The 27,848-nt window shown below is 37.9% G+C and overlaps 1 protein-coding gene across 1 annotated transcript in view; it reads left to right on the top strand.

Moving 5' to 3' along the window:
* The window catches only part of ADAM7 (ADAM metallopeptidase domain 7), a 39,942-nt gene extending 22,945 nt beyond the window's left edge, over positions 1 to 16,997 (top strand). The window contains 13 exon segments of the mRNA XM_004286965.1: positions 413 to 504; positions 2,001 to 2,133; positions 2,976 to 3,150; positions 4,590 to 4,679; positions 5,700 to 5,895; positions 6,302 to 6,404; positions 7,387 to 7,573; positions 11,690 to 11,770; positions 12,903 to 12,981; positions 13,507 to 13,592; positions 13,594 to 13,613; positions 14,202 to 14,301; positions 16,803 to 16,997. Coding sequence (XP_004287013.1) covers positions 413 to 504; positions 2,001 to 2,133; positions 2,976 to 3,150; positions 4,590 to 4,679; positions 5,700 to 5,895; positions 6,302 to 6,404; positions 7,387 to 7,573; positions 11,690 to 11,770; positions 12,903 to 12,981; positions 13,507 to 13,592; positions 13,594 to 13,613; positions 14,202 to 14,301; positions 16,803 to 16,997 — 1,537 coding nt within the window.
* Positions 16,998 to 27,848: the final 10,851 nt, after the last annotated feature.

The following is a 27,848-nucleotide window of genomic DNA, read 5'->3' as shown; positions in this document are numbered from 1 at the left end:
GAGTTTCTACGGTTGATTAATTTTTTTGTTTTAATTTTCCACCACGGCAAATTAATCGTGGTGTTGAGTCCATTCACTATGTTGCATTTTACCCTCTGAACACTTTAAACTTTTTTGGTCTTTTAAGTGGTGTTATCCAAAGTTGAGTGTAAGGCAAACTAAAGTCAAGTCAAATGGACTCTGACCTTATTATTATTTTTGGGGGGAAAATACTCTTTTATGATTTCAACTCAAGACTACATTGACTTTCTCAATGCCTCTAAAATACCACAGGTTTAAAATGAGCTTCATATCAACCAAGGTCATCCTCAATTCCAGAACTCCAGTGCCAAGGCACTAGCATTGGGGGGGTTCACTGCACTTCAGTGTTTGTGTTAACTGAACTACGAGTTTATTTATATCTCGTTCATAGTGGAAAGTGGCTCTAAGCACATGCACAAGGAACTTCCTATTCAGGGGGTATATGCCTGCCCTATTATTCCTCCAGTGTCGTTAAGGTGGGCTGTGTTTTATTTATGTTGTATTACTTAATCAAAATGCTTACCTTAGATTTCTGTAATCTTCTGTGTCCTATTGAAAGGGACCATGTATGCATCCTGTCATACATTCCCACCAAAATGTCACGATGAAACTGTCATGTTTCCGTTATTAAATGGGAAATGTTTTATTAAAAACTATAGACAAATAATGAAGATAAACCAGTGTTTTCCGAGTTTATATGAATGTCATACACAAATTAACCTACAAAGATTAGGAAATCTCTTTTGCATATTAAATATAGTTATTTATAAGGACACGTGATGTACATAAAACTTGATGGCTGGTTTAGCAAGTAAGGATAATTGTTCTTATGTGGAAAATATCATACCTAGATGGCTTTACCATTCACTTTCAAAAAGCCTAAAACCTACATACTGCTGACTCCCCTTGTTTACCTGATCCTTTCCCAAGTCACTACACTTCTAGTAAATGCTGCCCAAATAACACTAAGACATTCTTTAAGATATCAAGGTTTGAAAGGAAAAAAAAAAAAAAGGATATGCACAAAGACTATGAAAATACATTACAAAATTTGTTTAAAAAAAAAAAGATATCAAGGTTTGGGTTGATTTCCTATAGTGTCTCTGCCTAATTGTTGTTATGCTTAAGCAAGTCTTGTAAGACCTTGAACTTAAAAGCCAGTACTTATTAAAATGGCTACCTGATTTATTATTCCTATGGTTCTTTTTATGATTACGCCTTTGCCCATGGTATTTTAGAAACAAAATTTTGCATAATAGAGTCAAATTAATCTAATATAGGCTGTCCACTCCAACTATGACAGTATAACCCATCCAGGACACATTTTAAATGTCATATGAGTAAGATGAAATCACCAAATTAGGGGTGTTTTACTTTTACAGTAACCTGATATCCCACCCCTCTTTGGAAATTTAATTTTTTTCATTAATATAGAGATTAAAACATGAAATAGAACTAAGAACAGAGATAACTATCAACTCTGTGTTGGATTTTACATTACTGATCTTCTGACTTTTTTCATAGTGGTAACTGCCTCTTCATGATTGTATAACATTATCGCCTAATGTGAGACTATAAATTGGAAACCCAAAACTCACATATTTTTATTTTTACTCCCTTTGAATATCTAATAATAGAAGACAATCAATAATGTTTATTTTATTGTGTAGGATTTTAATTAATAAATTTGAGCTATTTGTAAAAATGAGTCTATATAAAACCAACAATGACTGCACCAAAAAAAAAAAAATTTCAAAGTGTTAGTGTTAGAGACATCCAAAAGGTTACTTGTCCAACCTCATTATATAACTGAAGAAACTAAGGTGCAAGAACGGAAGATAACTAAGTCCACGACCTCTTAGATAAAATACTAGTTAACCGGAAGCTAGAAACCAGCTCTCAACCACTAGTTCAAAGCTTTATGTACTGTAGTGTACTATCTTACAGAACTTTCTAATGCACATCTTTTTTGGCATCAGGATCTTTGACCTGTGACCTAAATGCCATTGCAAGCAGAATGGCACATCAGTTGGGGCATGACCTTGGGATGCGGCATGATGATTACCCATGTACCTGTACTTTGGGAAAATGCGTGATGGATAGTGATGGAAGGTGAGGCTTAAACAACATAGAGAATATATTTCAATATTGGGGGAGTGGCTTTGAGTAAAACTCAATATTGTAGGGACATATGGTTATTATCTGGAATTTTCCTGATATCTCCTGGGTAAGAACTCAGTAACTGATATCTAATTTTACATCATTATCTACATAATTAGTAATATTTTGGGGGGACCATAACATCCCACTCAAACGTATCCAAGACTTTAAAAGTCCATCTGTATCCAATCATTGTATCAATAATAATAACAAAGGAGTCAAAACAAAAGGAAGATGGAAGGGAGGCAAGTTTCAGCTTAAAAAGAAATATATCACATTCCTAAGATGTGTAAGAGCGTACTATATATTAATAGTTTGTTTCAGAAAATGTTTATAGAGAACTACTTTGCGCCAGGCACTGTGTTAACTAGTGCTTATTTTTAAAAACTTTGAACACGAGTCAGTCCCTGTATTGAGAAGCTTGTATTCTTGCATGGATGGTAGGCAAATATATAATTATTTCAAGTGGGGCAAATAAAAAGTGATATGGGAGCAGCAGGCACAATTGGTCGGAACCATGGGCTTCAGGAAGGATATTCTGGAGGATATATAGTCTGAGTATTTTCACTAAAATAGTATGTGTTGGCTGTGTTTCAATAAGACATTTTCTATAATAAAGAGCCCAGCTACTACTCTGCTGTAACAGTGAGACAAGAGTAAAAAAGGTAAATGGACCTTGAGTCTATCATTTACGTATGTTTTTTTGTTCTAAATTCTTCATAGAACTTTCACAGCTGTTCTACCACTATGCATTGATATGATTAATCTTTATTTTTAACTCGTCCTATCTCTAGCATTCCTGCACTAAAATTCAGTAAATGCAGCAAAACCCAGTACCAGCAATATCTCAAGGATTACAAGCCAACGTGCATGTTCAATATTCCATTTTCTGATAAGTTCAGTGATTATCTATATTGTGGAAACAAGAGGTTGGACGATGGAGAAGAGTGTGATTGTGGCCCTGTTCAGGTATTTGCAAATGATGTTGCCTTTACATTTACAAAGTGTAACCTCAGCTAGAATCTAGACAGGGATGTAGCCATTAATCAACCACGGTAATTCTTGTAAAGCTTTAAAAACTGTGCTTTAAAAAAAAAAAATGGAAACAAGTTGTTGGTGCAGCCTCAATGCAAGGCTTCTTACCAAGTCATGTAATGATCTTGCTGGAGATTCAAAGCATCACATTAGCCTGGTTTATACATTAATTGGCTCCTCTTGTGAGAAGGGCTCATAGGTGTCGTTAAGTCTGATCTCTCATGCACAGTAGGAATCTGTTCTACAAAATCCCTCACAGTCAGTCAATCGAGTTTTACTCAGGGTCTTATGAGGTTAGTCTATATCCCTGTTGACCAGTTCACATTATTAGAAAAGTTAATTGAGCAGAAACCTTCTAAACTTACACATATTCATTGCAGTCTCTGGTACATTTAGAATAAGCCTTGGAGGCATATTTTAAATTAATTCTTATTCTGCTTTTCTCTAACATAGGAGCTTTTTCTTTCAAGAGGTCATCATATAGGTATGTGTCCTAGATAATGACTTCTCACATTATCAAGTGCCCATAAATCACCTGGGCATGTTGTTAAAATGTGGATTCTGATTCAGTAGGTCTGCAGTGGAACTGAGATCCTATTCCTACCAACCTGCAAGGTTGTCTAAGGCCGCCGGTCCGAGGACCACATTTTAAGTAGCTATTTTCTAGACACTGCACAATTCAAAATTCACTCTGGCTATGAAGAGACTCCAAGATCAGAGCGGAGGCAGCGAAGGTCCAGAGGTTACAGCTTCTATTTTTCAAATGTCTCAGATTAAATGGAAAGAGAATCCTAACTTTGGAAAGTGATGCTTTTGCCTATGTGCATTTTTTGGAATAGTCCTACAGTTTCATTCCAACACTTGAAGTACCTTACATGACAGGATGCAGACAATATTTTGCAGTCTTAACTTTGTTTCAGCAGATAGGGTCTAAGTGTCCATCCTGTTATTATTATCTAACGATGCGTTTTGTTAAAAGTTCAGCCATAAATATTTAGCATCTTGAGGAAAATATAAAATCAGAAGTTGTATTATCTCACACCCAACATTTAGCATGAGAAGCAGCAGGACTCTTCCAGAGAACAGAAGTCATCAGGAGAATGGAAGTCACAAACTCTGGGCTTTGTATGCTACCAGTGAGAATCATTAGCTGTGGAGTACTGAACAGCACAAGGGAAGGAAACAAAGTAAAAGTCCCAAACACCAGTTGCACGCAGTAGTCTTTGTATACATATCACAGTCAAGGACCATGTATTGGATTTAACTCTGAAAAACAATTATGGCTAAATTGCATAGAAGCACCACAAATTAACTCTTCAAACAGGAGCCAAACTACAAACTGCTTCTAATTTTTCATTTTTGATTATTGCCAGGAATGCACTAATCCTTGCTGTGAGGCACACAAATGTATGTTGAAGCCAGGATTTAGTTGTGCAGAAGGAGAATGCTGTGAATCTTGACAGGTAAGATCCTTTGCTAGGACTGGGTTTCTCTGTTTTCAGTTTAAGTATACATAGAACCAAAGAGTCGTCTGGCCACTGAATGACCTTCCACCACTAATCCCAGATTGGAGCTAAGATGGCTCGTACCCAATACAGCCTCTTCTGAGATGCTCAGACTTCTAAATACTAAGCAGTGTTATGGTCTGGGGAGTGGAGAAGCAGGTAAGCAGTGCTTGGACTTTTAGGAGTGGAGTTATACGGCTAACATGATTCTTGCTTTTTTTGTCGATCATTACCAACCTATTTCACCTCAGCTGAGGGGGAAAATGGCATCCCAACAACAGTGAACTGAAAGGGAAAAGGGTTATCCTGGAATTGGAAAGTGACAGTGACTAGTAGCTGGAGATATATTCCTAGGAAAGATGACCAAAAGTCCAAATGCCTCTGTCTAAGGGTTTATTGACACTTCTTTCACGCCACTGGATTGCGAACTGACAAAGGAAAGGAAGTGTGTTTTATTCATCTTCAAATCTTTCCAAAACCCAGCACAAATTAAATGCATATTGAATGGCTGAATGAGAGAGAATATTTCCATGTCGTGCCCTCCAGCAGTGAGAGCCTGGGTATGTTTTTAGTTCATCTGAAAAGATCTGATTTATTGGGAGTGGTGATTCCTCATTAGAGTCAGGCGTTCCCAGTTGTGCATGTACGGTGGGGTGGGGTGTGAGAAAGGGATGTACTAAAGGGATGAAGAAGGCAAGATGAACAGAACATATGCTTCATTTCTCCATTTTATGTCCATTCCAACTCTTCTCAGTGCTGCTCTAATACCAAATTTCAAAAACACCAACTTGTTCCTAAAATTACATAAAAACCAAGAATGCTAATAATTCTCAGTGGAGTGGAGAGGGAAGTCATGATCCATCCTTAAAACTTTTTTAGATAAATTAAATGGGTCAACCTCCTTACTTCCTCCTACTTACTGAACCTTTCCTAACCTATGGGTGTCCAAGATTCAATCTATTCGTTTTTCTTCAACAGTTGAAAAAAGCAGCGTCTATATGCAGACCGGCAAAAGATGAGTGTGATTTTCCTGAGATGTGTACTGGCCACTCTTCCGGGTGTCCTAAGGACCAATTCCAAATAAATGGATTTCCTTGCAAGAATGCAAAAGGCTACTGCTTCATGGGAAATTGTCCCACCCGGGATGATCAGTGCTCTGAAGTGTTTGATAAAGGCGAGAGACAATTACAGTGAATGATTGATAAAGATAACAGCCGTTATTTCTGTTACTGTCCCTTAGGAATCTGGGGACAAGATTGGAGATAATGCCATTTGTGGCAGATATTACCTGGCACCTTTCTGAATAATACCTTTCATATTCATTGACTTTACCTCTAATATTAATTGACTAGCTCAGTATGTGGGTTAAGGTATGTTTCTTTCTTTTTTACATTCATATTCCTTCCTAAAATATCCTCCTGAGGCAATAGGATAGTTTTTAAGTTATTTAGTTGTCCCATTCTGCTTCACTGCTACATGACACTAAAATTTCAATTATATTAGAAAAGTAAGGCATTTTATGATTTGTCATATTCATGCTTTCAATGTTTTACTTTTATCATACCGTTTTTGGGTCCCAGAGGCAAAAGACAGTTCTGATATCTGCTACAAGATGAATAAAATTGGAAATAAATTTGGATACTGCAAACACAAGAAACACGTATTAATTCCTTGTGAAGAAAAGTACGTGCCCTCTGAGAGTGTTTTGCAAAATCAGAACAGCTCTTGTTCTGACAGCTGCCAGCCTGTTTTTACTGAGGAGATTAGGAAGAAAGGGAAGCAAGAAGGGAGAGAGCAGACATCCCTGATGGAATTAACGGGCATTTATGTTCTGTATTTTGTAACTGAAAGTCATGGAACACAAGGAGGAAAGATGGGAAAGATTTAAGATTCTTAGGAAGAAAGGGAGGAAAAGAAGCTACAAAAAAAAGAGAGAAAGAAGCAAACAGAAGGAGGGCGAAAATAAGTAGAAAAGGGGAGAAGAGGAAAAAAGAAGGAAAGCCATCAGAAGAAAGAAAGGTAGACGCTGAAGTTGAAGACAGAATGGGACAATTGGATGTTAGATCTGATTTTTAAAAAGCATGTGCTGACCCCCACTTCTGGGTTTGTTTCTGACATTTGACAAGGCTTTCTGTGTGCCCCCAAACAGGATTTGGACTGAAAACAACAATAATAAAAACCTAGAATCAAGTTCAACTTTGCTTCTAAATATAATCCTAAAAATGGGCAGTAGCTTAACTTCTCTCACTTCCAATTGCGGCCTAATCTGTAAAGGGGGGGTTATAATAATAGCAACTTCATAGATTTGTTGTGAGAATCAACTGATGTGCTCCACGCAAGAAAAAGTAAGAAGGAAATCTTAATATCCTGATTCAAGTTATGCTAATTCAAATTACTAATAAGAAATATTCTCCTGTAAACTTGAGCTAATATTGCTTTATGAGAATTACATAGATATCATAAAGAAATACAATCATTTTACATCTTTGTATACTCATCTCAGTTTCCAGGGTCAGGAAACAGGGTCCAACAGTTTACCCAGCCTCTCCTCTCTGACAAGCCTGGTTTAGAAAAACATGACCGGGCCACTTCACTTCCAACCTAGTCTCTAAAGTTCTATTGTATTTCTGGTCCCAAGTGTGAGAACACTCTTCCTTTCCTTCAGAGGTATCAAATGTGGAAAGATATTCTGCACAGGTGGGCAGCATTCTTCTGTCCTTGGAGAAGAAAAGATCTATCACCTTAAGAAGCCTCTGAAGCAGAATGCCACTGAATGCAAAACTTTTTTTTTATACCACGATTCTAAGGAGTTTGGCCTGGTTGCTCCTGGAACAAAATATGGAGATGGACTGGTAAGATGAAGGCCCTTTGTTTTATTAAAACTGCTTGTCCAGTCACTTAAAACCTCATTGGATCCTATAAATGGTTCCAGAGGGCTTATATATGGGAACACAGAAAAAAACTCTGCAGTATTTTTTTTAATTGAGCAGAGTAGCAATAACACTATAGTAAATATTCATTTTGCTTAATATTTGTTATACAAATTATGAAAATATTATAAATGTGCTTAATTAGTGTCTTACAGTAGATGCTCAATAAAATTATAGACTGATTTTTTTTAAAAATTCATTTGACTATGAAGTAGCCATAGAATCTTCATTTATTTTATTCATTCAGACATATTTACTGGGCACATACTATGGTGCCAGTGTCTGTGCAGGACACACTTGATGTAAAGATGAGTGTACTTGAGAATTTCGTAGATTAAATTAAGTGTATCACTACAATCCAACTCAACTGTTTTCATGGTGATGTGATCAATGTGCACGAGTCCAAAGGAAGTGACTGACTTTACTTGTAGAACACAGAGTGGCATCTTCTGATGCCATTAAATGAGCGACATTTCAGCTTTGACTTTATGAACAACATTTTTCAACGCACAGAAGATGAGAAAAGACTTTTTAAAAAGAAATATACCTACATAATACGCAAAGGTACAAGTGTATGGCATAGACAGGTAGCTGACAATCTCAGAGTGACTGGCACTCCGAGTGAAATGGCAAAAAATTAAATTGAACAGGTAGAGTGAAGCCTGATTGGAAAGGCTTTATCACTCCAAGATGAAAACGTGAGAATGTAAACTAAAAACAGTAGCCATCTCATCAAGGTTTATAAACAAAAGAATACTTGAAAAAATATAACGCCGTAGAGAAAATCAGCAATTTTGAAGTTGAGCAGTTTCTGTGATATGCACCACCCCCTGACACTGCCATCCACAAGCATTACAGTATCATTCATATAATGAGATAGATAAATGAATTGGAAAGTAAAAATTCAGCATGTAAAAGCAGAATCAGAATTTAATAATTTCATAGAGACCTCTATTTCAAGTCCATAGATTTAATTATACAGTTTCCCATTGAAAGACTAAATAAACATAAAAATGGCGAGGAGTTAATACCTGTGAAAATTTGGGTATGTGTACCAACCACAAACTAGAAAGTTCAAGGACGTTCAGTAAGATAGAGTATATGAGGCATTGGTTTGAAGAAAATACCGAATAATTTTCTACTCACTTCAGATAAGGAAAATCAGCCAGAGGTACAAAGCAAACATACGACATCCCTTTCACAGAAAGGCAGGAATTAAGCCAAGAAATTGATAGGGGAGCAGTTGTTAAGGAACACTTTGTGATTGTGCAAACACATCACGACCATGTACCACCACATTGAGTGCCTAATTCCTTCTAGAGAAATCTTAGTACATACCAATTCTTGAACCAATTCCTATTGAGGGAATCTATCTATGCATAGCAAACGCTTGTCTGTAGAGGTATCACAAAGACACTACTGACAGAATTTGTCATTTTCATATTTATTCTGAGATACTATTTTTTAGACTTGAGGAACTATAAATGCCTAAAAACATTCTAGTTTCTCTTAGTAGCTATTCTTTCTGGGTAAATTTTAATTTGGCATGGGAAAAGAGGACAAACATATCCCATTAACCCTGGGTGCCCTTTTCCTTAGTTATACTATAGAACTTACAACATAGATAAGAAAAAAAGATGAAAAGTAAAAGACGAGAAACAGTAAGAGAGAAAGATAGTAGACTGCAGAGAGAATGAGAGTAGAGAAGAGAAGAGAAGAGAGGAAATTAGTTAATTCTTTCATTCTCTACCAGAGAAGTGCTCAAAAACTGTCTCTGTAGTTATCTCTTTATTAAACATACAGAACAGCAAAATCAAAATAAAATACATCTCAGTATTTTCCTTTAGTTGAGCCTGAAATACTTGAAGTGAGGTCTACATGGGTTTTAAAACAATGTTTCTCAGTGTTTAATCATGTATATAGAAAACCCATTCTAGAAGCATAAGGAAAGAAGATAAACAACAGACATAAGAGAATTCAGTAGTGAACAAAGGAGACCAGTCTGAGATATCAAAGATGATAGTCTCCTATGAAACAGATGCATTTTTAAAAAGAGGAAAATCCTTTAGAAATAAGTTAAATTTATATTTTATACTATTTAGAAGGATATTAAATCTATAAAAATGATATAATTTGAAATCAAGAAGCACTGCCTTCAAAGTGCAAAATGAATCATGATTGCCTGTTTATATGCAATTTATGCAGTAAGCCATGGAATAGAAACTCCAGGGGAAAAAAAAAAAAGGAAATTGGAAGCTAAACTTCTTAACACAGAAAAATAAGATAAGGAAATTTTTAAAAATAAAAGAAAATGAATAAAAGCAAGAGAAACAGTGCTAAGAAACCTGATACAGTGTTAATAGGAATTCTAGCTAAAGGAAACAGAATAGAGGTAAAAAAATGTAATTAAGGAAATAATACTCAACAATGTCCCTGAGCTTAGGAATGCATAAAGTAAAAACTCAGTACCGGGAAAAAATCATAAAAATGAATGAGCATTTAGACTTATCTTCATACCGTGAAGTCAACAATAAAGAAAATGTTCTATGAGCACAAAAGAAGGCAAGTATTATTTTTCAATAGGAAAAATTATCAAGTTACCATCATATTTATCTCCAACAAAAAATGCCGGAGATAATGCAGCAAAATCCACAGTTTTGGGAAACAGAAATATGGTGACCCTAAAACCATATATATAACCAAGCTATTATTCAGAGTGTAAAGTAACAGAACAACACCCGCACAACCTTATGATTAAGACAATATACAGTAAAATTAGACAGCATTTATTTTCTGAAAAGAAGAATAGTCAAGTACTCCAGCCAACTGGAAAATGAATTTAAATTGAAGTGATATCTGCACTTTCGTATTCACTGCAACATTATTCACAATAGCCAATGGAAACAATTTAAATGTCCTTGGACAGGTGAATGGATAATGAAAATGTGATTATATACGTAAATATATATATACACATATATGTGACTTTATATATATATATATGAATATTATTTAGCCTTAAAAAATAGAAATCCTTTTTAACAACATGGATGAACTTGGATATTTCACTTATGCTAAGCAAAATACGCCAGACACAGAAAGACAAATGCTGTATGATCTCATTTATATGTGGAATCTAAAAAAATTAAAGTCACAGAAGCAGGAAGGAGAATGATGGTTGCTGAGGACAAGGGGTAGGGAAAACAGAGAGACATCGGTTAAAGGATACAAACTCTGTTATAAAATGAATAACTTCTGGAGATCTAATGTAAAGCATGGTGACTATAGTTAATAATACCGTAATGTGTACCTGAAATTTTCTGAGAAGTAGATCTTAGGTGTTATCACAAAAAAAGTAACTATTTGAGGTGATGGGTGGGTTAATTAGGTTGTTTGTGGTCATCTCACAATGTATAAGAGTACCTAAAGTCATCACGATATACACTTTAAATATATACAATTTTTAACAGTTAATTATACCTCAATAGAGTTGGAAAAACATTTCCAGATGTAAGCTTTTTTTCTAAAGAAACAGGTAAAACTAAAAATAACAGTTGACAAATAAATGAGCTAAGATAAGCCAGGCAATAACCACAAGCAACACAACAACAGTAATTTGGTCATAAAACCTACCCCCCAAAACGAGCATAATTTAAAACAAAAGTAATAAGTATAAATAAGAAGATTAATTGATTTTGACAGAATGCCCAACCAGCAACTGTGAAATAAACGACCATAGATGCTTATCAAATCAGAAAAAAACCTCATAGAAGTAATGAAGAAATTGCTGCAATTACAATGGTGGAATCTTTGATAGATTAATATTTGAAGAATTAATAAGGACATAGACATTATAATAATTAATGTTTGTATACAACAGTATTTGAATGTGCAGTACACATCTCAAATAACCATTGAATATTTATAGAGGATTTCTTCTTCCACAGAAGATTCTACATGTGGTTTTTCACAACAGAACAAATGATGCAAATTCTAAGAGCAAGTAATTCTAATTCATCTTGGTGACTTCATTTCTAGGTGTGCAGCAATGGTGAATGTGTCACTACTGCACAGGCCTACAATTCAACCAACTGCTCCTCTCAGTGCAATGAAAATTCTGTAAGGTTTGACTCCTTTTAAAATTAGTGTCTTACCAGTCATTTATTTACACAAGACTTCATTCCTGAGCCCATGTATAAGTGCAGGTGTGCGCATGAGCGTGTATGTATGTATGTATATACGTACGTATAGTGATTTTTAAATAAAATATGCATTTGGGATCCATTTTTTTCATGTATCATCAATAATATTGATCCAAAAGCCAAACCAAGTATTATACATAGATAATGCCCGTGTTGCAAGTATATGTCTTATCATTGGACTGGTAAACTAGAAACCCAGGAGCTTACATATGAATGAAGTTTAAACCTGAAGTTTAACATTGGATCTATCATAATTTCACTTACAGTTAAATTACACCAATATCAACATTAGCCTAAAGCTTTTGAGAAAAACAATAAAAGCAATTTTTTTCACTCATTTAACACTGTTCAATACTAGCAGTACCTAGCAGTTTGCATGTGTGGGTAACATCTTTCCTAAGCCAAATTAATCAGTAACACGTATATAGAGTTGTACTCTTTCAATTATTTTACATATATATTAAATTTTAAAAGCTTCATAACAACATTAAAAGATAAGTACTATTTCTATGCCCACTTTTAGAGATGGCGAACCAGTCGCACTGATGGTATGCGCAAGGAAAAGCTGAGAATTCAGGACAGAAAGAGTGTGTGTTCTTAACCATTACACAATGCTCTTTGATGAACTAAACATTATGCCATCACTCTTTTCCCACATTAATATTATCTCACTGTTACTAAGCCTAGTTAGAGTCTCCTCTTTGGCTATGACATGTCCAGCTCTAGCCGGGCTGTTCATTTAATAAGATTTATGGCTTCTGGAAAAATAAGTCAAACTACCTGGCTCATCTGGTTTTGAATTTGTCAGGATCATTCTCTTGTTCCAAGGCCATCTTCAAAGACAGCTGCTCCTTGTATTTTGTTTGCTTATTTTTCCCAACGTTGATTTTGGTATGTTTAGTTAATTAATCAATAAAAAGTTCATGAGTGCGTGGGTGTGTGTGTTTTTGGGTGTGTGTGTTTGATGTAGAGCTGGCACTAAGCTAAATGAGCTTCAAAACACAACTTACCTCAGTCCTTTGATGAATTATGATTTACGGCTCTTCCAGGTGGATGATGGTGAACTTGAGTGCCAGTGCGAGGCAGTACAGGCATCTGTGGAATGGGAGGAAACCTTAAATGTTACCAGTGAGCATCCTAGATTAATATAATATCCTTCATATATCAAAAGCCTCACCAGTGAGAATGCTTTTTGCTTATATTCTAAGTCCACTGCACATATGTTGTATTTCTGTATGGATTTGTATGGTCTTCTTGGTACATTGGATATTTAAATACCCAAGTTTGAATTTACTAAAATTTCTTTTTAGAATGAACGTATCTCCTTCTAGTTAAATTTGGATGAGTTCTTCTAAGAACCCGTAACACAGTAAGGCCTTTTCTATAGTCAATAACTGACAATCCAACTTTTCCTGCTGACTGTGATTCCCTTAAACACAATGGAATCTTGGGTGGAGTGTTAATTGTTAATACAGATAATAATTTGTGCAATGTTTTGGTCTTTTACTTTATTTAAAAAAATAACTGGTGGAGGGAGAATTAAAGCCCTTTAAGGAAGGAATAAGCAGAATTGTAACAGCTCAGTTAAGTGTTAATATTCCATCGTCCTAAAGTTGATGTCCTGGCTGAAGTTCATGTGTCTTAATGTTACAGATATCTCCATCCTGGTGGTTGGGCTCATCCTGGTTATTATTGGTGTTGTGGTTGTCATAGTATTAATTCGTTACAAAAAATGTATTAAAGTTGAAGCAAGTTCAAAGGTATGTCTGTATTCTCTCTGTGTTGAAGGGGACCATGACTGAGACTATGTAAGCTTTATGGCCATAGAGGTGGGAGAAAAGTATAAGCCTCTTACTGAAGGCCAAGTAGATTAGTAATAAGTCAGGCTTTTACACACTTTGCTCTCATTGAAATGTTTATCCCAGTGACTCCCAAACTTTGCTGCACACTGGAATCAAAAGGGATTTAGGATTGACATACATATACTACTATGTATAAAATAGATAACTAATGAGAACAGACTGTACAGCACAGAGAACTCTACCCAATGCTCTGTGGTGACCTAAATGGGAAGGAAATCCAAGGAAGAGGGGATATTTCTATACGCGTGGCTGATTCACCTTGCTACACAGCAGAAACTAACACAACACTGTAAAGCAACTATACTCCAATTTTTTTTTAAAAGGAGATTTAAAAAAAATACTAAATTTGATTCCTCCATCAGATATAATTGTTATAGAGTGTAACATGAGTATCAGTCTTTAAAAAATCTCCAAGATGATTTAATATTAACCACTGGCTTACCTCATACTTTAGCTGGTATCAACATTCAATTCCTTTCTTGACAGCCCACCGAGAGAAACCCTAGGAGTGGAGAATAAAGGATACTTTGGTGATGAGCAGCAGACAAGGACTGAGACCATCTTACCTGGTATTCACCCCCTACATGTAAGAAAATATCATTCGCACTAGTTAATCAATTTAAAAAGTAGTTGTATGTATGTTTGAAGTGGAACTATCCCTAAGCTAAGTGAGGTGGGAAATGCAGAATGGTCTAACCTGATTCCACACCAATAACCTTCCGTTGACAGGTGGGGAAGGAGAGGACGGCAGGACTCAAACATACCAAGACACTATTTCAGAGCAGAATGGTTAAATAAAATACTAATTTGTGCATGACTGGAAAAATGTACAAGCATAAACCATATTCTGGGATATGAAACAAATCTTAATAAATTTAAAAGAATTGGGGTCATACAAAATATGTTCTCAAAATAAAATTCTATTAGAGATCAGTATGAGAAAAATACTGGGAAAAATCTTTTTCTCGTAAAAAATTTAAAATGTACAAGACTAAATGATAGTGTTAAGAGGTAAATATTCGGGGGTAAAAGTATAATCACATGCAAGGAGGAGGTCACTATTATAAGTTGGGAAAGTGGCTAATTTGGGGGGAGGAAGTGGGTGACAGTAATGATAGGAAACTTGAAATGGCAAAGTTTTATTCCTTAATCAGTGCAGTGATTGCAAGGATATTTACCTTAAATGGTTCATTAAGCCATGAATCTGTTTTGTGTGTGTTTTTTATCTGTATTGTATTTTCCCAAGAAATGACTAAAAATGAATAAGGGCAACAATGCCAATTATTAGTGGGGATATAGAGAGTAAAAACTCTCATAAAAGCTAATGAAACTTTAAATGGTACAACCAATAGGTAAAATTCATACTATACCCTAAACGTGATCATACACATTCACTGTAATCCAGCAATTCCTGTCATTATGAACACACCGAACAGAAATGTGTACATGTGTATATCGGAAAACATCAACAATAATGTTCCAACAGCATTATTTGCAAAAAGTGAAAATAATACGAATGTCCAATAACGCTACAGAGAAGGAAAAACGAACAAACTACTGACATTTACAACATACCATTGTATGTGATATCTTACTGTCACACACTCTTAGACAACACACCGAACCTAAAAGCAAACTGTATGATTCAACTTATATAAATTCAAACTGACAAAACTACTCTATGGTATTAGAAGTCAGGGTAGTCGTACCACAGGGAAGATTTTCAGAGGGAACGGTTAAAGTTTTATGTTTTGATCTGGGTGGGGTTCGGTTACCCATAGGTGCTCATTTTTAAAAATTCACCCACCTCATACTTTCTGTTTGTACATTTCTTTGTGTATCTTTTACATTAAAAGAAAAGTTTATTAAAATGACACCCATAGCAATATATGAAAACCTAATAAAAAAGCTGACAATCCTGTAAAAGTCCCTGCAAGCAGTGGCTTGTTCAGCACCTTTAACAACAGCTATGATTTCCAAAGCATTTGATTCAGTGGAAAAAAAAAAAAAAAATGTGAGTGCTGGTTAGGAAGCTACAAAAGCATTCCTTTTAAAAAAGTTAACCAGTGAGGAAAGAATTTGCGATAAGATTATACCGATGAAACTGCCCACTAGGACCTAAGTTTTGAAGGAAGTATGAACTGATCCTTGTTAGATGCAAATGCCAATGAAAATATAATGGTGCTAGTATTTTAAAATTAGGATTTTTTTTTTTTTTTGGTTAGTGGTAATCTTGCTCCACGTCTCCAGAGATTCTGAATGCTTTACCCCAACTCTTCATGTCCCAAAAGCCCCGTGCTTTTTACTGTACAATATTACAGAACAAGCTCCCACCCTACCCCCAGGAACACATATATGACATTATAGTAGAAAGGCTTTTACTGAACTTCTCTTACTTATGTCTGTATAGTTACCCTTTCTCTGGTAATATGATGGTTGATCATTTTTATCCAATCATACATTTTATTATGCCAGTGGTGACCCAAATCAACAAGTCTACATTGTCCACGCAAATGAAAGGAAAATATTGTGTAATAATTTTTTAAGCTTACACTGAGATTTTCTGATATGAGAACACAGGATGCTAATATCAGGTTTAAATAAGAAACTGAATGTAAATGCACTTAGCACCGTGTCTGGTATATATTTAGCACTTAATATGTGTTAAGTGTCTACTATGCCTCATGCACTGTCACAGTAACTTCCCTAATTACATTTTCTTTAAATTAATGTGCAAAACAGTTGCACTCCCAGAGAACGGATTCAGGTGAAGTTAGCCTGAGCGTATGATCAATGATAGATAGTCATCAGAGGTTCAAATAGAGCCTGGGGCATATTTATATTGAATACAAAATCCTTAAGGGCTTTTTGGATTTTTAGTTAAATGGGGGAACTTAGAAGTAGAGCTTAATAAATATTTGTTAAATATATGAACGAATTTAATTAACCATATAGCATAATATATTATAAATACAGATTGTATAGGACAGTTTGGGTCCTTGAATCTCTTGTTTAGGTTTTTTGTATTATTTGTCATAAAATTATATGAATAATAATGATTTAGCTGACTCCTGTCTGATACATTAGTTACCCATCAAAGGCCAGTTCTCAGCAAAATTGTGGTTTGGAAAGCACTTCAAAAAGAGTAACTTCGCAGGGCACATCTGCGTTACAATAGTAAGTTCTGGAAATCCTCACAGACCTCCAAGGTCCAAAGGGATGTGCCTGGTTGTGGAATTTCAGGCATGCAGACAATTAGAGACTCTAAGATTTGGAAGTTAACAGACTGACCTTGAACTACTCATATCATAACATGTAAAGAAACTCCCACTCTTATATGTATGCTTGATGTACAGATAAGTTGTTAGACTCATCCATCACAAGAGAACAACCTAGGCAAGAATATGGTCTCTGTGTGTTTCAATATCTGTACATTTACTAGGACTGTATCCTAGAGACGACTAGCAAATGTATTTTGTAGGCTCGGAAAACAGTCATAGTTGTTTGAGCCCTAACTGCAGGTTAAGAGTATCTCTTTTCGTCAGCCAAGAACTGCAGAGTCCTCGGAGAGACGTCAACCAGTTTCTTGAGTCCGCACTGCATCACGCTGGTATGGTCCCTTGGCTCTTTTCTGTTGGTTGTGCTGGTCTGTGTACATTTCACTAATAATCTTGGTACCTCTTAACCACTCATTGGTCCCTTGAAAATTTCCAACAGTATAACATGGCTCTCTGACTTGAGGCAGAAACAGGAACGTCCTACTTCTCAGCAGGGCTGGGATTAGGGTGATAAAGAGCACAGTGACTCTTGTAAGCACACAGTCAGATACCGTCATTATTTAAAATACTGACTGTGCTCATCATGAATTCTTGGGAATTAGTTCTGATTTTTTTTTTAAAAAACAACACATTAACGTATTATTGATTGTGATCACAGAGTTTGTTTGTACCCCTTAAATGCTGCTCCTGGGACAAATGCCTCGCTCACCTCGCCCTGGTCCCAGCCCTGGTTCTCAGGGGTCAAACCCAATGACAGCTTCCAGAGAGGCCTTGATCAGGAGAGGGCTTTCCGCTAACTGAGGAGATGTCTTCCCTGAATAAATATTGATGAGAAAGAAACAAATTAGCTAAATCAGCCCACACATGCACGAGAGACACGGAGCCAAAAAAGAGATATTACCAGGTTTCTAAGAGCCCCTGTACCTTTATCTACACCTGTATCCTCAAGGTCACACAGAACACTTCCTATTCAGAACTGGACGCCGAAATCACCGAGACTCTCAACTACATCTTTGTAAACTCAGCAATTCTCATTACGCATTGTTCAATGGCTAGAAGGGTGTGATTAAGGTAGTGTTCAGTCTGTGGCTCCACAGAATCTGCCTGTCACACAAAAGGGTCTCAGAACGTGCTGTATAGTCAGCGTGGCACGGAATGAGCATATCTCCCCATGCCCTGCTCCACCAGCACAGTCCCTTTTTATAAACTGGTTTTACTGGGATTTCAACTGAGATTTTTTTTGAATGAAAGCTCTAGTACTTGAAAAATGTTTGGCAATCTTCTTACCAAATATATTGTTGGAGAGAGTTACAATCAGGATAACAAGGAAACATGGCTTCTGATAAAACTTCACTTATCCTGAACTATCATTGCCTCACCCCACCCCCATCCCCTCCATTCCCTAGCGATTTACAGTCTTAGGTTTTTCATGGATCAAAAAGAGGTGGTCTGTGTGTGTATGTGCTCATGTGTATGTGTGCCTGTGTGTGAAATCTGGTTTGGTTCCTGACACAGATTTTTCAAATGCTAGCCTCCTTTTGTGTTCTTTGTCTACTCATTGATTGGAGAGATCCTCTGTTCTTATCAAAAGATTAGGAAGGTTGAAATTGTTTCCCCTGATATGTTTAAATTTCTAACTGATAATTCAGCAGTGCATGTTTTAGTCCAAGAGTTTTCAACCTGACTGAAGGAGCAAGCTAGAATTCAACAGTGTCAGAGTCTGAATACATTTTAGAAATAACAACAAAAACAAAATTTCTTTCTCAAACTTTTCTTGGATAGAGTATACATACCCATGGGTTCTCATGAGGTATTTTAAAGGACATAACAGTACTGGTGATCATAGAAAAGGTATCCTTTCTAATGGAACAGTTTTTTTCAAGATTACTTTGTCCAAGTTTTCACTTACAAATCAATAACTGACTATGCCCGAGCGATGATTTCACTTTTGAATTATTAGGTCTGATGTCAGAATATTTATCAAAAAATTGTGATTTTTGCCAAAGGGAGACAAAATGAGCATTCAGAGTTTTTGTTTTCATTCCTTCATTCATCCATTCAGTGACTTTTGTTGAGTCCTTGCAATGTACTGGGTTAATGTGAAGCTTTCCCCAAGAAAGCATTCTTACTAGAACTACTGCCCAATATACTTTCCCTGTTGGGATAGAGAAGACAAGACTTTTCTAATGGTCCCTCCACTCCACAAGGATGAACCTGTCTCACACTGGGGAGTAGAAAGAGATGCTCCTTAGTGCAAGCAAACTGGCTTCTTGTATTGAAAAATAAAATGATTTTCTTTCTTTTGTGATAGGCTTGTCGATTTTATTTTATAATGACAGCTTAATTAGCCATGGCTAAGGCGATCTGGGAGAATGTGAATAAATGAAGTACAACAGAATCCAGAAAGGTTACTGTAATTAGTAGATATAAATGAAATATAACATGCTTATAGATTTTGCAGAAAACAATTTACTTTTAACCATCTCTTTTTATTTAGAGCTTGAAATTGGATATCCAAAACAGCCGTGCAAGGCTAGGCTGAGGATTCTGGATGCAAGATCGTCTTAACCTTCCCTAGATGTTTGCTACACATATTTCTGGTAGCTTTTCAAATGTTTTTTATCCAGACAGAAAACGGTGAAGAGAAACAACATCTTCTGTAATATTTACCTGTAGAATGGCATAGACATAGGCTACCAAAAAAATCTACCATTTTTCAAATGCTCCTTAATACAAAAAATAGTCTTCTTGCTCTAGGATTTTCTTACAAACATTAATCTAATTACTTAAAAAAAAAAAAGAGTCAAAACTTAGAGGACAGTAAATTACAACGCTGAGTCTAAGAAGTAAAACATCTTTTATAACAGGTTATTTCTTTGGGAAAATAAAAGTACTTATCTTAATTTGAACCTGACATAATTACCATTAATTATGGTTTAAATGAACTTCTCTCCTGCAGAGATGCCAAGGAAATCTGTGCAGGACACATCAGATTCCACTAGTTAATTAAAAGGTAGACGGTGAAAGAGGGAAAAGAATAGTCACTTTAACTACAAAAATCCTTCTTAAACTTGTGGTGGCAGCCGAAGAGGCATGAAATGCTCCTGTTAATTCTAAATGACTAGAAGTTAATTCAAAATCCCTTATTTTTTAGAATTCCTTAAGAACTTGACAGAAAAGTCAGAGCATTACAAAACTTTCAGAAAATTGACTCCAGCAGACAAGAAAGACAATTCCCACGAAGGGCTTTTGAGATCCTTACAATATACGGGTTTGAGCACTTCCTGTGCGATTTCTGCACTGTTTCCTTCCCTTCCTGTCAGTTGACGGTGATGCGCAGGATTGTCCTGGGAATGATTTCAGCTCCTTCTTATATGGGGGCTCCTCAAAGTGTTCTCATGGGTTCTCTATTTTCTTTTTTGTTAACTGTTAAAGCTATCTGCAATTATTTTTTCACTTACTGAAATAAAGTTTTCAAGGGCTAACTGCAAATTTTCTGATTCAATGAAATAAAGACTGCAAATCAAAGAAGAAAGCTGATGGTTCTTGGTGAATTTCTGTGGCTCTGCTGACTGGTTGATGGGAAGAGTGAGTGAAATCAGCAAAGGACAGCAGTGACTCAGCACTTTGTACCTAGTGTGCTTTCAAAAAGCATCTGTTTTTTCTAATCAAACCTATTCCTTTAAGAAACAAGACTGGCACCTTGGATGGGCAATGCATTCATGCACCGAGGGCATTTACCAGCCTGTGGTAATGAAACAAGGTTTCACAGTATATATTGATAGGTGTTATAGATTTAATTTGTCCCATTTTCCAGAGTGACATGAGTCTGGTCTTGGTAGGAGATACAGAGTCTGCCTCTGTGCTCTGGCCTCCACAAAAGTGCCTGTCTCCTGCGTATCCTCCACAGGATAAGTTGGACACTTAAAAAAGAGATGATGAATACTTAACTGATTAAAATAAATCTTTATATGTAAAAAGAAAGAAAGAAAGAAACAATACCGATAAAGGCATGCTTAATGCAAAATATACTAATTGAAATATTTTATGTAAATTTTTGAGAAAAGAGAAATTCCGTATCATATACACTAGCCTCATTAAAGCAAACAAATAATCCTCATGTCCAAGACAATTATCATATGATATTGCTTATATGTGGAATCTAAAAAAAAAAAAAAAGGTACAAATGAACTTATTTACAGAACAAATAGTCACAGATGTAGAAAACAAACTTATGGTTGGCAGGGGAAGCGGGGGGTGGGGTGGGGGGAAGCAGGGGTCAGGGGGAGGGTTAAATTGGGAGACTGGGATTGAGATATACACACTACTATATATAAAACAGATAACTAATAAGGACCTATTGCATAGCACAGGGAACTCTACTCAATACTCTGTAATGACCTATATGGGAAAAGAATCTAAAGAAGAGTGGATGTATGTATAGGTATAAATGATTCACTTTGCTGTACACCTGAAACTACCACAACACTGTAAATCAACTATAAACAATTTTTTTTTAAAAGACAAAATGAAGGGATGTTCACATATCCATATTTGCCTGAACAATACGTGTTGATGAACAATATACATTTGGGTGATATTCCCCCTTTAAAAGAACCATTTTCTTGATTTTTTTTTTTTTTTTATTGTTCCCATATCTCTTTCAGAAAACTCCCCTCATGGTGTCCTTTCCGAGGACGTCACTCATGTCCTCTGTCTTGGGCTCCACATTCAGCTAACTACCAATTTCTAGTGATTTTTTTTTTCGTATTTCTTCTCTCCAATTATAAATATGTCTGGAATTCCCTAAGTCCTCCTGCTTCATTGCTTCCTGCCTAGATAATCACTCTAGTCTTCTAATCTGCTTCCCTGTTTTTCAAATAACCCCAGGGGCCTTCTGACAATCGAGCCTCTTTTTAATTTCAGGTGGTATTCACCATGCTTGCCCATACTACTCAACCTGGGCCTTAGAGACTTTACCTACAGTCCTTTCAAATGCTGCCTCTCTCTGCTCTATTTCTTAGGGATCTTCTTCTTCCAATATTGTCTACAGATTAGGAAGCATTTTCACAGCCATCCCCTACTAGTGGGCCCCTTGCAGGCCCAGTTCTGTCCCTGGTTATGGAGCCAGTTATGATTTCATAGCCTTGATATTTCTAGCTCTTGTCACCTCCCAGGGTTTGAATCCTTTCCCTTGAACCCACAGGCACTGACAGAACTCCTGGTGGGAATGGACGTACCTGCTAGACCTACTGTCCGAGCACCTCTGCCTCCCACCTCAGCCCCGTAAGTGCCTTGCTGCCCTGCCACGAATAAATAACCCTTCCTGATGCTAGTACTTGCCTCAACTTAGACGGAGTTTGCTACGGGTCTGGGACGTTGTGTCTTGGGATGCTGGGCTGTGCTTACAGCTGGGTCACGTGCCCTCTGCCCTGGACAGAGGCAGATTTATCGGCAAGCTCATGAAGCTGGGGCTTCAGGGCCCATCACATGCACTGCTCCTTCCAAGACCTTTTATCTAACTTTGTATTTACAATTTTTAAGGACATTCAGTGGGCTGGTTTGGGTTGGTGAGCAGGAAGTCAAATGACTGATCAGCAAAAGCGCCGACAGAAAACAAATAGGACAAAGATGCATCTTAGTTAGGCTGAGGTTTAGTCATAGGGAGGGTGAGAGTGGACCGACCTGAAATGGGAAGAGGCGGGTATGGGCATGAGAGAAGCATGGCAGGTTTGACAAGCCCCCCACACCATCCCACCCCCACCTGGGGGGTGAGTACCTGAGAGAGCGCCACAGAGGAAAATCCAAGGCATGAGTGAAACCCAGCTGAACTCTGACGATGCTCCCCAGCCCAGGCACAGATCAAGGGCAGAGGGCCAAAGGTATATCGGCTCCCAGAATTTGAGCAAAACCGCTGCCCAAACCTCTGACCTGTGAGTGATACAGAACCAGGGAACCCCACAGAAATCAGTAAAATATAAAAAGAAGTCAAACTGAGCAGAGACGTGAGTAGCTGTACATTGCAGGGGGTGGAGGGCAGTTGGGGGATAGATTCTGCAGTTTAACTTCACACAAAATCACTTTAAAAAATTCTCCAGGGCTTCCCTGGTGGCGCAGTGGTTGAGAGTCCGCCTGCCGATGCAGGGGACACGGATTCCTGCCCCGGTCCGGGAGGATCCCACATGCCGCGGAGCTGCTGGGCCCGTGAGCCATGGCCGCTGAGCCTGCGCGTCCGGAGCCTGTGCTCCGCAACAGGAGAGGCCACAACAGTGAGAGGCCCGCGTACCGCAAAAAAAAAAAAAAAAAAATTCTCCAAAAAAATAAATCAGAATCCGTATTTGTTATAATATATTGTCTAAATGCTACAGTGCCAAGGAATCTCAAGTATATTTTTACATCATTTCTGCCAGGAATGCAGTGATGGTGACCCAAACGAAAACAAGACAAAACCAGCATTGCCAACAGCATCCATTACAGTCCTGCCTCGGTATCTGTGGAGGATTGGCTCCAGGGCCCCCAAACAAAACTCCTCCCAAGCTCAAGTCTCTTACATAAAACGGCAAAGTATTTGCATATAACCTAAGCATATCCTCCCAGTATACTTTAAGTCATTTCTAGATTACTTGTAATACCCAATACAATGAAAATAGTAGCTTTGTAAATAGTTGTAAATAAAATGTAAATGCTATGTAAATAGTGGCCGGGATGTGGCAAGTTCAAGTTTTGCTTTTTGGAACGTTGTGAATTTTTTAAAAAATATTTTTTCATCCTCAGTTGGTTGAATCCCTGCATGCAGAACTCATGATTACAAAGGGATGACTGTATTCTCAAATATCAACCAGCTCCATATACCCAATTTGCCTTTTTCTCAAAGCATCTGTACTGACACGAGATTGTGGAATTTAAAAAAAATCCACACATTTTAGCACACACATGTCCTAAAACTGGGAAATATATTCTAAAGAAAGGTAATAACCTCCTTATAAACGTGCATATATATGTGGCAGGTCTGTCTGTACCTGACAACCCATCAATGAAGTTCTTAGAATGGTCACTAGGTGGCGACAAAGGAAACTAAATCTCCTGTGAGTGGAGCTTTAGCTTGCTGGACGATTTCATCCCTTTGTCAGACAACACCAGGCCGTCAAAATCATGACTTTAAATAAACGTACTAAGAAATGTGTTAAAGTCCTGTTCTTGATTATTAAGGAGGTAACTCTGTGAATTTAGCCAGACACAACTTCCTGTCTGCCAGGGTCGTGGGTTGAGGTAGAAAAATAGGGATCATTATCACTGAACAAAAGGGGAGCTGGGCTGGCAGCCTGAAAGCTATGATTGGAGATTTTTAATTGGAAAGACAAATACTATTTATTCTCAGTTCTGCAATGCAGTCTTCTTGAAGCTGACCTGTCAATAGTCCCAAATAACCCAGTCTCCTGAAGACTCCTGTGAGGTTTTGCTTTTGTTTTTAAATTTTGTATTATCTGTGTACTTATTTTTTAGAAGGCTGGCAGATTAGCCACTTCTGCCATGGAAACTTGAAGAGCTCCCCCTTTTCCAGGGACACCTAATGGATAGAAAATGTCAGGAAAAGCCACAGCCTGTGTGACATGACTTTTTGGTGGACCCTTGATGACAACTGATCATCACCAAAGACTGAGAAATATTGATTAGACTCCTGAGCTCACTGGAAGCTTCCTGATCACTTTCTAACTGAAGGTCAGGCTTTTAAGAAACTCAAAAGCCGTTCTGTAAGGAAGTGGCTGCCTCATGGCCTTGACGGAATCCATTAACATCTTTCTCCAGGAAAAGCGGTAACCGTGAGCTATACGTAATGGATATTGATTGCTAAGGAAAGAAGATACATATAACTTTAAACCTCAGAGGTCTCCAGGAATGAAAGACCTAGAAAAAGATGTCTTCAGCGTCACCCGAGTGCTAGCTCAGAAGAAATTATGCCAGAGCTGTCTTAGAGAATCTTAGATAACTGAATGTAAAACCCAGTGTTCTTGCCATGGATACCAGCAATTTGCTACAAGGAGAGCAAGTACAGCATTTACTGAGTGCACACTCTTTGTTAAGCATTATTCTAAGCACTCCATATGTATAATTTCATTTTAAAATTAAAACAATTCTGAGTGAACTAATATTATTATTGTCATTTTATAGTTTGAGAAAATCAAGGTCAAAAGTCAAATAATCCACTGAAAGAGAGACAGCTGATTCAATTACATAGTCAGGACATCAACCCAGGAAGTCTAACTCCAAAGACTACGCTTTCAATCACTCCCACGCTGCTGGTGTAAATATACTTTTGATTATATTATAGGGAAAAAGCAGAGGCCCCCTCCAAATTCAGACGCCTGGAAAGGAAATTAATATATCTCACTCCCATTCTCATTTTCCATCCACCAAACTTCCCACCCTTTGCAGCCTCAGGGACAACGATTCATGGGTTAACACAGCAAGGAAAGAAAAGGGAAGCCAGGCAGCAGAGTCACCTCACGATTTAGCCGATTTACCCTAGTTGAGATGCTGCTGTCCACAGAGAGCTGTGTCTGGGGATACAGCTGAGGCTTTAATACCTTTTGCCGTTCTCCTGGCCACTCCCTAGGGGGTGCTTGTGATCCTGGAATCTTTTCTGTGTTTTACAACTACTTCAGGTTCTGGACGATGCTTTCTCAACAGAACGGGGCTCTCCCTGGGTGATGTTTTAGTTCAGTTTAGCATGCCTGGGGAACTGTCTGAGGCTGCCTCCACCATCTGTGTTCAGGGAAGGAAAACCAGCAGAATTATTGACACTTAGCAGCTGATGGGTCACGGGGTGGCAGGCATCAATAAAGAGGCAGAACCCTCTGATGAAGCCTTCTTCCTTGCTTTAATAATAATAAAAAAATGCCCCAGATGAGTGGTCACCTTTCACAGGTAAGGAAAGAGAGGGTATCTGTACTGCACCCTTTCAGACTCCAGGCACCTGCTAGACCTTTACACACTTCTCCTGGGATGTCCACTGCAAAGTTCTGTGACAACTATTATTTTATAGACAAGGAAACTAACGATAAGTGGTCCCCAGACATACAGCTGTAAACGGGCCTCAGACTAAAAGCATGATCTGAACTGTCACCCATTCCAGTTTTGAGGCTGGAGTGGGTAACAGTCAGGCACCAATGTAACAACAACATAACAGGTCGCCGGTGAACGACCTAAGAGTTTATTCCTGGGGAACGTGACTTTGATGTAGAAAGGGGTTGCCCAACGAAGAGCAGTGGGTGGGCCTGGGTTTTGGCCATAAAGCAACAGATATCAATTTCATTTTTCACACCTTCTCCAGGTTCTTTGAAGTAATGATTAGAGGGAAGAAAATATTCAAAGGTCTGTCGTCATTCCAAAAGGACTCAAAAAAAGGACTTGCTGGATAGAAAAACATGAATGATTTTAGGCAAATCCTCCAGCATTTAAAAATCATTCTCATCCCATATTTAAACTTTTCCATTCCTCACTTTATCAGGATCAGCCTCTTGATATAAAAGTTTATGATGATGGCCTGGGAAAGGTGACATTTTTTTAAAAAAAGAAGAAATCTGAGGTCCTGACTCTGGAACCTGCTTCTGCAGGTCCACCCAGCAAAGTAGCTGGAGATTAGTTTAATCTCAGAAATGTGTGTGATGCTCTCTCTGAAGACGGACTTAGAGTTAGATATCATTATCTTCTGCAGTCTTTAGGCTGTCCAGGAAAGGAAAAGAAATGATCTTCTGAGATTGGTTCAAGACGGCGGAGAAGAAGGACTTGCTCTCACTTCCTCTTGCGAGAGCACCGGCATCACAGCTAACTGAACAATCATCGATAGGAAGACACTGGAACTCACCAAAAAAGATACCCCACATCCAAAGACAAAGGAGAAACCACAATGGGATGGTAGGAGGGGCACAATCACAATAAAATCAAATCCCATAACCACTGGGTGGGTGACTCACAAACTAGAGAACAATTCCACAGAAGTCCACCCACTGGAGTGAAGGTTCTGAGCCCAATGTCAGGCTTACCAACCTGGGGGTCCAGCAACTGGAGGAGGAATTCCGAGAGAATTAGATTTTGAAGGCTAGCGGGATTTGATTGCAGGACTTTGACAGGACTGAGGGAAAGAGAGACTCCACTCTTGGAGGGCACACACAAAGTAGTGTGCACATCGGGACCCAGGGGAAGGAGCAGTGACCCCATAGGAGATTGAACCAGACCTACCTGCTAGTGTTGGAGGGTCTCCTGCAGAGGTGGGGGGTAGCTGTGGCTCACCGCGGGGACAAGGACACTGGCAGCAGAAGTTCTGGGAAGTACTCCTTGGCATGAGCCCTCCAAGAGTCTGCCATTAGCCCCACCAAAGAGCCTGAAGAGGCTCCAGTGTTGGGTCGCCTCAGGCCAAACAACCAACAGGGAGGGAACCCAGCCCCACGCATCAGCAAACGGATTAAAGTTTTACTGAGCTCTGCCCAACAGAGCAACACACAGCTCTACCCACCACCAGTCCCTCCCATCAGGAAACTTGCACAAGCCTCTTAGACAGCTTCATCCACCAGATGGCAGACAGCAGAAGCAAGAAGGACTACAGTCCTGCAGCCTGTGGAACAAAAACCACATTCACAGAAAGACAGACAAGATGAAAAGGCAGAGGGCTATGTACCAGATGAAGGAACAAGATAAAACCCCAGAAAAACAACTAAATGAAGTGGAGATAGGCAACCTTCCAGAAAAAGAATTCAGAATAATGATAGTGAAGATGATCCAGGACCTCTGAAAAAGAATGGAAGCAAAGATCGAGAAGATGAAAGAAATATTTTAAAAAGACCTAGAAGAATTAAAG

The sequence above is a fragment of the Orcinus orca genome, chromosome 6 (assembly GCF_937001465.1).
Source record: "Orcinus orca chromosome 6, mOrcOrc1.1, whole genome shotgun sequence".
Classification (NCBI taxonomy): Eukaryota; Metazoa; Chordata; class Mammalia; order Artiodactyla; family Delphinidae; genus Orcinus; species Orcinus orca.
This window is presented reverse-complemented; position numbering and strand designations above follow the sequence as displayed.